The 12,242-nt window shown below is 47.8% G+C and overlaps 1 protein-coding gene across 1 annotated transcript; it reads right to left on the bottom strand.

The window, feature by feature from the left end:
- Window positions 1-7,102: 7,102 nt before the first annotated feature.
- LOC103643375 (cytochrome P450 84A1) lies at window positions 7,103-10,772 on the bottom strand. The gene is made up of 2 exons (XM_008666537.4): window positions 9,655-10,772; window positions 7,103-8,055 (listed from the first exon to the last, which is right to left on the bottom strand). The coding sequence occupies exons 1-2, from the start codon at window positions 10,600-10,602 to the stop codon at window positions 7,423-7,425; spliced, it is 1,581 nt and encodes a 526-aa protein (XP_008664759.1). The 5' UTR covers window positions 10,603-10,772; the 3' UTR covers window positions 7,103-7,422.
- Between the last annotated feature and the right edge of the window lie 1,470 nt (window positions 10,773-12,242).

Here is a 12,242-nt window from a genome sequence, read left to right as displayed (position 1 = left end):
AACCTTGAACTATGGTACCGAGTGCCAAGCACGACCCTCGGTGGCTCTAACGCACTTGTCAGCCAGAGCAAAGAGTGTGGTGACGTCGTCCACATCATGCGTGGCCAACTTCTCTAGCATCTTCTCATCACGTACCCCCTGGTGGAAAGCAGTGATGATGGATGCATCCGAGATACGGGGGATTGTCCCACGTACCTTGGTGAAGTGGGAAATGAACGCTCAGAGGGTCTCCCCAGATCCCTGTCTCATTGCGTGGAGGTGTGCCTCCACTCCGTGCCGCTGGTAAGCACTGGCGAAGTTCACCACGAACTACGCACAGAGCTCTTCCCAGGAGTAGATGGATCCTGGGGCTTGGTTCATGAGCCAAGTCCGGGCTAGTCCAGACAGAGCTACATGGAAGTAGGTTGCCAATACGACGGTGTCTCCACATGCTGCCGTAATGGCAGTGACATAAACCTACAGGAATTCTGACGGGTTTGTCGTACCGTCATATTTTTCCGGCAGACGTGGCCGAAACTTGGGTGGCCACGTTACCGCGCAAAGGTGGTTTGCTAGGGCAGCGCAGCCTACTCCGGCCAACGGGATGCTGGTCTGGAATCGAGCATCCCCTGGGGCCCGTGGCGTGACCGCAGCGGAACCTTGCCCGAGGCCGCCACAGCGCTCACGCGTCTTCTCCAAAGAGATACAGGCATCTCTGCCCGCACGTCTGCGGTTGAGTTTATCCCGCAGGTCTCCTGGTCCCTCTGGAGGAACTTGCGCGTCTCCTTCTACACGTCTGCGGTTGAGCTCCGTTCGCAGATCTCCAGTCGGGGCAGTCCTCACCGAGGGCATGCGCTCTGAGGCAGATGCTTCGTGCCGGCGCCAGGGCAACCGAGGCCTGGGCCTGATCGAGCCAGTGTGCGCCATGCCAAGGAGGCGGTCCACATCGTCGCGCCACTGCCTCATAGCCCCTGGCGAGGCCGTGGGGCTTGGCAAGTGGCACAACAACTCTCTGGCCGCAGAGAGTGCCCTGGTGGGGGTATCCCCTGACGGAGTCCGGGACACCCATCCTGGCGTGCGCCGCCGTGCGGGGCGCACGGCTGCAGCACCAAGCGTCGGATGGCCAGAGCTCTGTGGCATAGAAGATGCAGCCTCCTCCTCCATGGAGAAGCCTTCAGAGGTCTCGCCACGATGCTCGGCGATATGGATCATGGTGTTGAACAGGAAATACAAGTAAAAACCTAATGCCTAGCCCCCTACCTGGCGTGCCAAATGTCGGAGAGCAAATCTCTGGCCGGGTGGCGGAGTGCACCCGCCCTAAATCCTGAGATGAGGAGGGGCTTAGGCGTTTCTGCTTGATCGTTGGAATGAACGGGAAGAACTCAAGAACACACAAGGATTTAGAGTGGTTCAGGCCGCCGGAGCGTAATACCCTACTCCACTGTGGGATGTATTGATTGTGAGCTTGTATGAGCTTGCGAGTCTAAGGTGTGACCTAAGATTGCGTGTGTGTGTGTGTGTAACGTCGCATGCCTCCCCTTTTATGGCTGAAGGGGGCATGCACAAAGGTACTGGGCCCTGACAAGTGGGCCCATGGACATAAAGAATATAGCGCTTGGAGCCACTAATGTCTATGGCCGAGACAATCTTCTTGTGCTCTGACGCTCGAGATCTCTGTATCCTCGGTATGCAGAGGAAGCTTCTTGTAGAAGGGATGATGAGTACAGTGTGCTGCTCGGAACACGCGCATTGTTCTCCAACAGACTAGTCAGGCACGCCGTCTGCTGGGTGACCTTGACGACGTCTGCCAACGGATTGGACAGGGCACATTTAATGTCGAGAGGGCTTGTCGCCTGTCTGTGTAATGGCAGGCGGCGTGTCCTCTCTGCAATAAATGCAGAGGCTCCACGGCTGTATGGGCCTTACGTCAGGCTCGGCCCATTGGCTTATGTCATGGGCCATGCGGCAGTCGCGGGACTCTGCCTGAGCGGGAAGCATAGGGCAAGGGCTGGACACGTGTCGGCCCCGGACCCCTATTCGTGTCGGGGTCCTCCTGGTCCCGGAACCTTGCCAAGGCCCGGTCCTTACCTAGGGGGACTTGGGGCTTACCCGAGGGACCCGGCACGCCCACTTGGGAGCTCCAGACCCGTTCGTACAGGGGTCCAGTGGAGGTCCGGACCTATCAGTGCACCCCGGGGAGTCTTATCTTTCCTTGCCACGTGGTGCTCCTAGCCCTGCCCCATGTGGTGGGGTTGGGTGCTGCTCCCCGTGTGACCAGGGGGTGTCATACGGGTGCAGCATCTCCATACTACAGAAGGGGGTACCCCTGTCTCGGGGTACCGACAGACATTGACCTATCTTTAGCTTTGTTATGGTTCTTGAAGACCATCACAATCATGTGAGCTAACTAGTTTGTTAAGTTAATTATTGCATGTTCATAAGAACACCTATATAGATTCTAAGTCAGAAATCAGCTCAAGTCCAGCTAGAAAGGGGTAAAACTTGAAAAAAATATGAACTTTGGATAAGTTCTAAACACTTCTAGAAACCTATTTGACACATCTAAAGTGGTTAAAATCTCATAATTAAAAGTTTCACCTTTTTGGAGCTAAGTTGAGAAAAAAAATCAGAATATGAGTTGAAGAAATCAAAACAACCAAGATTCATGACTTAGACTAGTTGAAAAATCACTAGATATGTTTATCTATGTCATAAAAATGTCCTCATGTATAACCAAATTAAATTGAAGAAGATATACCAAAGATTGCTAAGTTTTAACTATACAGAGGCACACCAGACCGGTCTGATGGCTATCCGGACTGTAGGTTCTTTGGAGCCGAACCACGAAAAACAAATCATCAATGTCTTTTGTGTTGTGTTTGATTGTGACCTGTTTCTTTGGCTCCCTCTCTCTAAAAGTTCTCTTGCTTGCGCTTGATCCTAAATCATTTGTGTTGCTCTAGAAGTAATTTCGCAATCATATTGAGCAACACTAACAAGAAGATCTTCTCTCCCTCACCAATTCACCCAAGGCGACTTTCATAAGAGGTGCAAAGGGGCCAAAGAAATATCTATGAAAGTTCATGTGCATGAAAGTTCACAAAATCTGTGGCTGGCATGTTTTTCATATAATTTGATTAGCTCGTACAACTCCTAGGCACACGCGTGGGTAGCCATGAGAATACAGCCTTACCACACAACATCGATTAGAAATGTTTATTTAATGAAGGGTCCAAAAAATTATAATAAAAATCCACCAAACTCTCTAAGTGCTAATTTGGTGACAAGGGAAGCAATGGATTTACTCCCCATAGATCCTCTTCAATTCCCTTGTCACCAAACTAGCCCTAAGTACCCCACCCCCACCTTTACTCGAGGGGATAAAGGTAATGATAATCTCTAAACATTGCTATTTGGTATATTATCCATGGTTTTTTAGCGTGGCTAAGAGCACATATAATAAGGTGGAATGAATAGGCTACCAGAGATGCCACGATAGGTTTGTTGTGACATAAAATAAAGAGTATTGGTGGGACTCAAAACCCTAACCCTAATCTGGGTTGGGGATATGTATATAAAGGAGTTGTTGGGCCTAAGCCCATTACAATACAAACACAATAGCTCTAACACCACCCGTATTCGAAACTCTACAGATGTTGAGACTGGACCAAAACTCCTCAGGCACCAACATAGGGAGGCCCTTGGTGAAGATGTCGGTGAACATGCTCACACGTCCCCGATGGCAACATGCTCACGAATGAAGTGGAGGTCGAGCTCGACATGCTTCGTGCGCTGGTGCTGGACGGGGTTACTGGAGAGGTACATAGCGCTAACGTTGTCACAGTAGACAAGGGTGCTCTGCGTCAGCAGACTATGCAGCTCCTGGAGCCACTAACAAAGCCACACTGCCTCGGTGACACCGTTAGCCACAACGTGGTACTCGGCCTCGGCATTGGAGCGAGAGACGACGGGTTGCCGCTTCAAAGACTAGGAGGCAAGGCTCTCGCCAAGAAACCCGACAAAACCCTATGTGGAGCGACGTGTGTCAGGGAATCCAGTGTAGACGATGAGGTCGATGGTCTTAGATCGGCGAAGAAAGAGGCCAAAATCGGTGGTGCCCCAAAGGTACCACAGGATCCACTTCATAGCGATGAGATTGGGACGTCAAGCAATTCAACAACAAGGCAGAGCGGATGAAGCAAGAGCTATGGGTAAGTCTTCCTCGCACTATATTGTTTAATACATCACATTCGTTGTACATTCTTGAAATAATGTATGGATACATCGTCTTTGTATACGAGATTTCTTTAGATGCGAGGCTAGATACGAGGCCAGGGCGGATGTGGTGGCTACCAAGAGCCGTAAGAAGCTCATCGTGGACATGCACTAAGAGACGCACATACAGGCAATCGTCACTTACTACGGCTCCATCCTTAGGGAGAAGGTGAGCAAGAATGACACCCGGACCATGTCGTTGACTCTGAACCAGTACTTGCAGGTAAATATAGAACATTAACATTGATATTAAATATGCTTAATTTTATCTTCTGATATGTTGTGTACTTGTTTTTTGGTAGATGATTCCTTATTGGTGTGTCACGCATCCTGAGTGCTGGAGTAGATGATGCAGAGTTGGTGCTTGACCGAGTGGGACGAGGCCCACAACGCTAGCTAGGAACGACGTTTGATGATGCAAGGTCCCTCCCACCACCAAGGAAGCCGCAACCTCGGTAAATACGTAGAAGCATGGTAGATACTCTCTTTAATTTTGTCTAACTTTCGGTTAGGTATGATTTCTAACCATATCGTTGGTTTTCTCGCAGTCTTCGTCACATGGTGGCCAACCTTGCTCCATCTTCTCGGTGTATGCTATGGACCTCAAGGGCAAGGCGACGTTCGACGTCACCTACAACCCGGAGGATGGGCCCAAGGCGTATAGCGACCCCGCCGTCTACAGCTGCCTCAATGAGTACACTGTCATGGCATAGCAGGTTCATGGGTCAGATTATGATTCGAGGACCGAGGATATCAACGGAGATGTCCTCATTAAGGGTCGAAGAAGGCAAGAGGCATGGGTAGTACTAGATTGCCGCCGGGGCAATCGACACATCCTCCACTCCCACCCTGTCTTAGGTGCCAGCAAGAAGCACGAGCTCGAGCTCAGCCATACGACCTCAACAGGACAACTCGCAACATCATATCCAGGAACTCCAGGTTAGTGCTTTAGTAACTCATCATTCATTGAGTTATATACCTTCTCTTTGCATTATTATAACATTGGGTGAAATATTACAGGCCTAGCTAAAAGAAGAGAGGAGGGAACAGATGGAGATGGAGGCGAGGATGAGGGCGGAGTGGGAGGCGGAGCAGGCAGCTCGCTTGGCGGATCAAGAATGACGAAGATGTTTCAGTACATGCAGAGCCTTGGTGCCGCACATGGTTTTGTTCCACCACCTCGTTGTTCCCTCAAGCTAACCCTACTCAGTTATATACTTATGTGAGTATCAAAGTTCCAGCCCTGCATGATATATATTTATCTGGTCTCACACATGCAATCTCTTCTCTGTATAGGGACAAACGTTGGCATCAAACAACCCTCATGGATCGTCCAACCTATCGCCGAATCAGTCCAGCCCTCCACCTTGCCGAGATACTTTGTGCACACGATCTTATGTCTATTGGTGTTGTTAATACTTTATGAGATAACTTGGTCTGAACTTGTTGTCATTGGTAATAATTTGTGAGATACTTGAGACTTATGTTTGTGAGTGATGGAGACTTATGTTTGTGTCTGAACTTGTTTGATATGGTGATATTTGTGAGATTTGTGGTCTTTGTGAGATATGTGGCGTGTACGATGTATGCGATGATTTTTGTGATATCTATGATATATATGTGATAATTTCGTGATATATCTTTTGTTTGTTTGGATGGAATAATAAAAACAAATAAAATGAGATATTCTAGTCACTTTGTCGAGTGTTACACTTGACAAAAAAACAATCTTTGTCGAGTGCCTCCTGGAGCACTCGACAAAGGGCCTGGTAAAGGGGCCCACTGGTGCTCCCTTTGCCGACCGTTAGTCGAGTAAGCACTCGGCAAAGAGAGAGACTTTGCCGAGTGCCTCTTGGAGCACTCGACAAAGAGACTAGCAAAGGGGGCCACGGGAGCCTTCTTTGTCGACCACTAGTCCAGCAGACACTCGCCAAAGAGGGAGCCTACAAAGGCTCGATCACCATCACTTGGCGCCGTCACGATCACCACGGATGACCTTCGTATGTTGTTAATTTTGTAATTCTAATTTATGGATTTTCTGTCCAGGGCGATTTAGAATCAACGGTCTCTTTGTTGGATGACATGTATCTTACAATGTCATCATATACAAGACTGTGGTACATAGGTATGGTGATCGAAAATGGTGCAATGAAAGATTTACTGATCTATTGCATATTATTTTTTGTTTTTGAGCTGCGGCTTCAAATCATTGGTCAAAAAGTTAGAGCATATTTAGTTTTTTATTGATATCTCATATTTTATTTGAGAGACAGAGAAAGATGGAGAGAGAACAATAGGGGATATATGTACTAGATGTAGTCAGTTTCTTTGCTCATTGATCTTGTTCGTTCATTCTGTTGGTGCATGAAAACGCCACTATATATTCATCTACACCATACATTCATATTCTATTGACCGGAGGAAGCAAAAAAATCTGGCACGGCTGAATCCTGCATACTCCCAGCCGTTCTGATCAAGCAGATAAACAGTCCGCCATGCAGCTTTCTAAAAAACGACATGGTAGGAAGTGGGAGAGGCGGGAGGGCATTTTAGCAAAAAGGCAGGAGAGAGAGAGAGGTGAGATAATTGTGAGACGCTTGATCTTAGATGAAAGGGTAGGATTTAATATATGTATGATGTGCACCAGCAGTCCATGTGCACTAGATATGTTGCCAAACAGTAAACATATATTTAGCGCGGGCAACAATGATATACAATACAATATTAAACAGTGCAGGAACATTATTGAGCTGTATCTTAAACGGTGGTGAGCAGTGCCTGGGTGCGTACGTGAGGAAGCTCCAATTTTGTTAATACAGAGATTAATATATATGGGATACACGATAGATAAGAGGTGCCAAAGAAATATCTATGAAATTTGCCGTGCATGAAAGTTCCAGGAATCTGTGGCTGACATGTTTTTTTCATATAGTTTGATGAGCCCGTACAGCCACAGCTTGATCCTTTTACTTCCTAGCTAGGCACACGCAACATGAGAATTGAGAATAAAAAAAATTGATAATGGCTGTCTACAACACACCCTACAACATCGACCAGGCATGTTTTTTAAAGGGAAAAAAGACGACAGAGAAAGGCACCAAACTCCTACCCCCGTACCCCACACCCACCCGAGGGGACGATGGTAATGGCAGTCGCCCGCGCATGGCGTCAGTACAAGGGGCAGTTGAGCCGGGGCGTAGGCACGGCGTAGAGCCTCGTGGCGCGCGGCGCGGTGAGGCCGAAGACGTCGCCCATGTCCAGCTCCGAGGGCTTCATGCCGTCGGGCAGCGACCAGTTGAAGCCGTGCGCGAGCTGGGCGACGGCGAGCTCCAGCGCGTACAGGCCCAGCGCCGTGCCGGGGCACGAGCGGCGGCCGGAGCCGAAGGGCAGGAACTCGAAGCAGCCGCCCTTGAAGTCGAGCCCCGCGGCCTCGCCCTCGGGCGTGAAGCGCGACGGCCGGAACGCGTCGGCGTCCTTCCACGAGGCGCGGTGGCGGCCGATGGCCCACACGTTGACCATGACGCGGGAGCCCCTGGGCACGGAGTAGCCGCCCACGACGCAGTCGCCGGCGGTCTCGTGCAGGAGCAGCGGGATCGGCGGGTGCAGCCGGAGCGTCTCCTTGATGACGCACTTGAGGAAGGGGAGCTTGTCCAGGTCCGACTCGTTCACGTTCCGGTCCAGGCCCACGACGTCGGCGAGCTCCTGCTGCAGCCGGCGCAGGTCGTCGGGGCTGTGCATCATCTCCGCCATCGCCCACTCGATCGCCGACGCCACCGTCTCCGTCCCGCCAAACATCACGTCCTGCGCACGCGTCGTCCATCAACGACCAAAAGATAGAGACGCATCATTTATAGGGGCTGTTTGGTTTAGCTTTTTTGACCAGCTTTTCTGAGAATCTGGCTGTGGGGAGAATCTGAGTATCATTACGATTACGTGTGGAGGAAGATAAAGTTGTTTATAGGGCTCATGATCTAGAAAGTGACGGATTCCTACTATTACAACGACTCAACCGATTATGTGTTTATGTTGATTTTGGATGGTTTTTGCTCCAACGAATTTTATAGAAGCTGGCTGAAAAGCTGAGCGCTTGGCAGTCCGCAACAGCTTTTGGTGGCCAGAAGCTGCCAGAAGCCAAAACAAACAGGCCCATAGTTCGATCCAGCAACAACTAACAGAGAAATAAAACATTTGTTCTGGATGCATGATACAGGACGATGATGCACTCTGACGCTGTCAATATCTATGAACGGTCGTGGTGTTCCCACATATTTAAATAAAAAAAAATCTAAAATTATCGTACAAGTGAGATTTGAACTATATGGTTGTGAGCTCCAAATCCACATTTATACTCAACTAACTAACCAACATAACACATGTATCATTTATTCTGGATGCATGATACAGGACGATGATGCACGCTGACGCTGTCGATATCTATAAAAATCTAAAATTATTGTACAAGTGGGATTTGAACTTTGGTTGTGAGCTCCAAATCCACGTAACACATATATCATTATGTTTTATACTCTATACTTATAAATGGAAACCATATCAATGTACCTGCACTTTGCTACTATGATTTTTTTTAATTTGCAGCTTTGACCATTCATCAAGAATAAATAATAATAATAAGATCTTAGTGACAATGCAATGAGATATACATACTACAAAAGTTGTAGGGAGCGCCGTCTGTACCACGCCACATTCGTCAGAGACATGCCAGTTGTGTCCATGACGGAAGGTCGACTACATGCACGCATTCTATTACGATTACGACATATCTATGTATTTAAACCAGAGATTGGCTGGCCGGATTAGTTTGGACTCGCTGGATGTGCAAACTACAGGGCGGACAATTAATATAGCCGTATATATACAGAAAAATATCATCGCAAAAGGATACGTATGTTATATACACGTCGATCGTGGCGGTACTTACGTAGCTAGCTCGTGAATACATATGGACAATTAGTATACTGAATGAAAGACAAGGCGTAGTATACTATGTGTGGTTTGACTTTGAGCTCGTGAATACATATGGACGTTCAGCACCTACGCACATATGCAGGAACAAGACAACACCTACTCAGTCTGTCACCAGCAGAAAGCACGTCTGATTCCGTAATACTACCATTCATAGCAGTTAGTAATAATAGAATTAAATCACACCTATATATCCTGACACACGAGAAGTGAGATGCTCTATATATATCTCAGTCAGGATATATATATATCGAATCCTATCATTTCAAATTCTTTCGTCGATGCATGTTGCTACTGTTCATTGCTCTGGCACATCACGATTTTCCTAAGCGCAAAAACGAGTCGAGGAACGTAACGGACGATTTTGGCGTGATTAGCGTGACAACAGGGAGGTCAGAGGATGACGTGTGTACGTACCATGATGATAGCCTTGATATTGTCGCGCGTGAGCCGGAGGGTGTTGTGCAGGTCGTCACCGTCCGCGGCGGCGGCGGGCCCCTTCTTGGGCGGCTTGGCCTCGGCGAAGAAGGCGAGCATGTCGTCGACCATGTCGGCGTCGGCGTCGTCGGGGTTCTTCCCCCGCCTCACGTGCTCGTCGATGATCTTGTCGATGAACCGGTCCAGCGCGGATCGTGCGGCGCGGAGGCGGCGGTTGATGCCCTGCAGGTCCATCCAGCTCAGCCACGGCAGGAAGTCGACGACGTTGAAGGCGCCGAACAGCTTCGAGAACTCCTGCAGGATGGCGATGAACTCCTCCTGGTCCTCGCCGTCGCGGGTGCCGAAGGCGGCGCGGAACGTCACGTTCTTGGTCAGGTTGAAGATGAGCTCGCCCAGGTTCACGGCCTCGCCGCCGCCGCCGCCGCCGGACGCCACGGCGCGGACCAGCGCCGCGCACTCGTCGCGCACGGCCACCCACGTCTCGGCGCGGCGCCGGCTGAACAGCTTCATCACGCACAGCTTGCGCATCTGGCGCCAGAAGGGCCCGTAGTGCGCGAACGCCATGTCGGCGCGGTCGTACGTCAGGTACGCGATGGCGATAGTGGCCGGCCGGTTCGAGAACGCGCCGTCCTGCGCCTGCAGCACCTCGCGCGCGTACTCGGGCGTCGACACCGCGAACGCGTGCAGCCGGCCCAGGCGGAGGTGCAGCAGCCCGCCGTACCTCTCGGCCAGCGCCGCCAGCCCGCGGTGGGTCAGCTGGTCCATCATCGCCATGTTGCCCACGATCGGCAGCGGCTTCGGCCCGGGCGGCAGCGGCGCTTTGCCCCGTCGTCGCAGCTGCAGGACCACCAAGGCCAGCGTGCCCAGGAACACCCAGCTCAGAGGGTCTTGGAGCCACTCCATGGCGATCTTGGCCACGGTCACCATGATCGATTGCACAACACCTTTTATTTTTTGACCTCTTCCTTTTATTTCGTTTGGGTTTTAGTTAGATTGTGGTGTGGTGGTAGAACGCTCTTCGAGTAGAGCTGAAAAGAAAGGGAGGAGTGCACGGTTCATATATAGCCGGAGGAGTAGGTGAGGACCTGGACTTCCATATTGGGTCTGAGAAATTGAGATAGTTGTGCCGTCTAATACTGTTCAAAAATACTATGTTACATTCTAAACTCTAGACACGGTTTACAGAGTAAATTTTAAAATATACAATAGAATAAGAGAGACTGCTGGAGATAATCTAATAGCGTGATAGAAATAGGATCTTCTTTTCTCTTTTACGAAAAGGATCTCCCTCCCCATCTCTCTATCTCTTATTAATACTATGGAGCAAATTAATTAACGGATGGATTTCTAGAGCCTGAAAATGAAAAGGGGATTTCTAAGCAAATAAAATGATCTATTTATTTACTTTTATTTCTTGGAATGCTGCTCTTTCGGTCTTTCCTATAACAAACAGATAAATGATCACGGAGGAACTATATATTTGGCTATGAAAATTGCATCAGTATGTTTGAAATGTATAGAAAATTCAAAATAGTAAAAGAAAAAAGAGAAACAGAAAAGACATACGAATTTTTCATGCCTAAAAATGGTGCGAGATGGTGCTTCAATCGAGATACTTAAACAAAAGAACATAAAAATATGTTCTGATAGTAAAAAATAGTACAGATTAATTTTGTGTAAGAAAATTTCAAATTAATTTTGATGAAAAATCTAGCCATACTATTTTCAGAACATCATTTGAACATAATATTCCTCGACACAGTGATGGTCAAGATCAAGACATATGTTGACTGCATACATCCAAAGCAACAGTTATTGTGATTTTTGGAAGTACTGCTGTACTGTTAAGTAGCCAACTATGCATCTTGTTTTTTTCCCAGCTATTTATTCCAACCAGCTGGATTTATATATGAGCGTCAGCATATATTTCTTGGATTTTTAAGCAGCTAATGTTGCATGCACTGGATAGGTAAGTTTTTTTGGCAGAATTGAAGACTATTACCGTTTTCTACATTTTCTTCTCTTGGGTTTTTATGCACCTAATGTTGCATGCACTAGGTGGAATCTAATAAGCATAAAGGATTAACTAGTTAGATGTTCTTGCATTGCTACGGTTTCTATGTATCACATAGAGAGATTTTATTTTAATAAAACACAAAAGTGTGTGTTTTATTGATTAGGATGGTGTTAATGTGGAGCCAACAACCAGGATTCAAACTCCCACTTATGAATAATTTATCTTATTTTTGCATAAAAGAAGAAGGGAAAGGGTGACATATGACGCCTGTGGAACCGTGAAAACCGGTGGTTTATAAGTATGGATTTAAAAATATTAATTTCAAAGAATCTGACTCTTTTGTATAACAAACAAAATATTGTTTTTCTATAGCCAACTAAACACTTGGACTATGAATAATTTGTATGAGTATGTTTAAAACGTATTGTAATTTATAATATGTTGAACCTAATATTGATGAAAATCTAGCCATACCATTTTCAAAATATCATTTGAAATTAATATTCTTAGAGATGTTGATAGTCAAATTCCATACGTGTTGACTGCATAA

This window comes from Zea mays, chromosome 1 (genome assembly GCF_902167145.1).
Source record: "Zea mays cultivar B73 chromosome 1, Zm-B73-REFERENCE-NAM-5.0, whole genome shotgun sequence".
In the NCBI taxonomy this organism is placed as follows: Eukaryota; Viridiplantae; Streptophyta; class Magnoliopsida; order Poales; family Poaceae; genus Zea; species Zea mays.
This window is presented reverse-complemented; position numbering and strand designations above follow the sequence as displayed.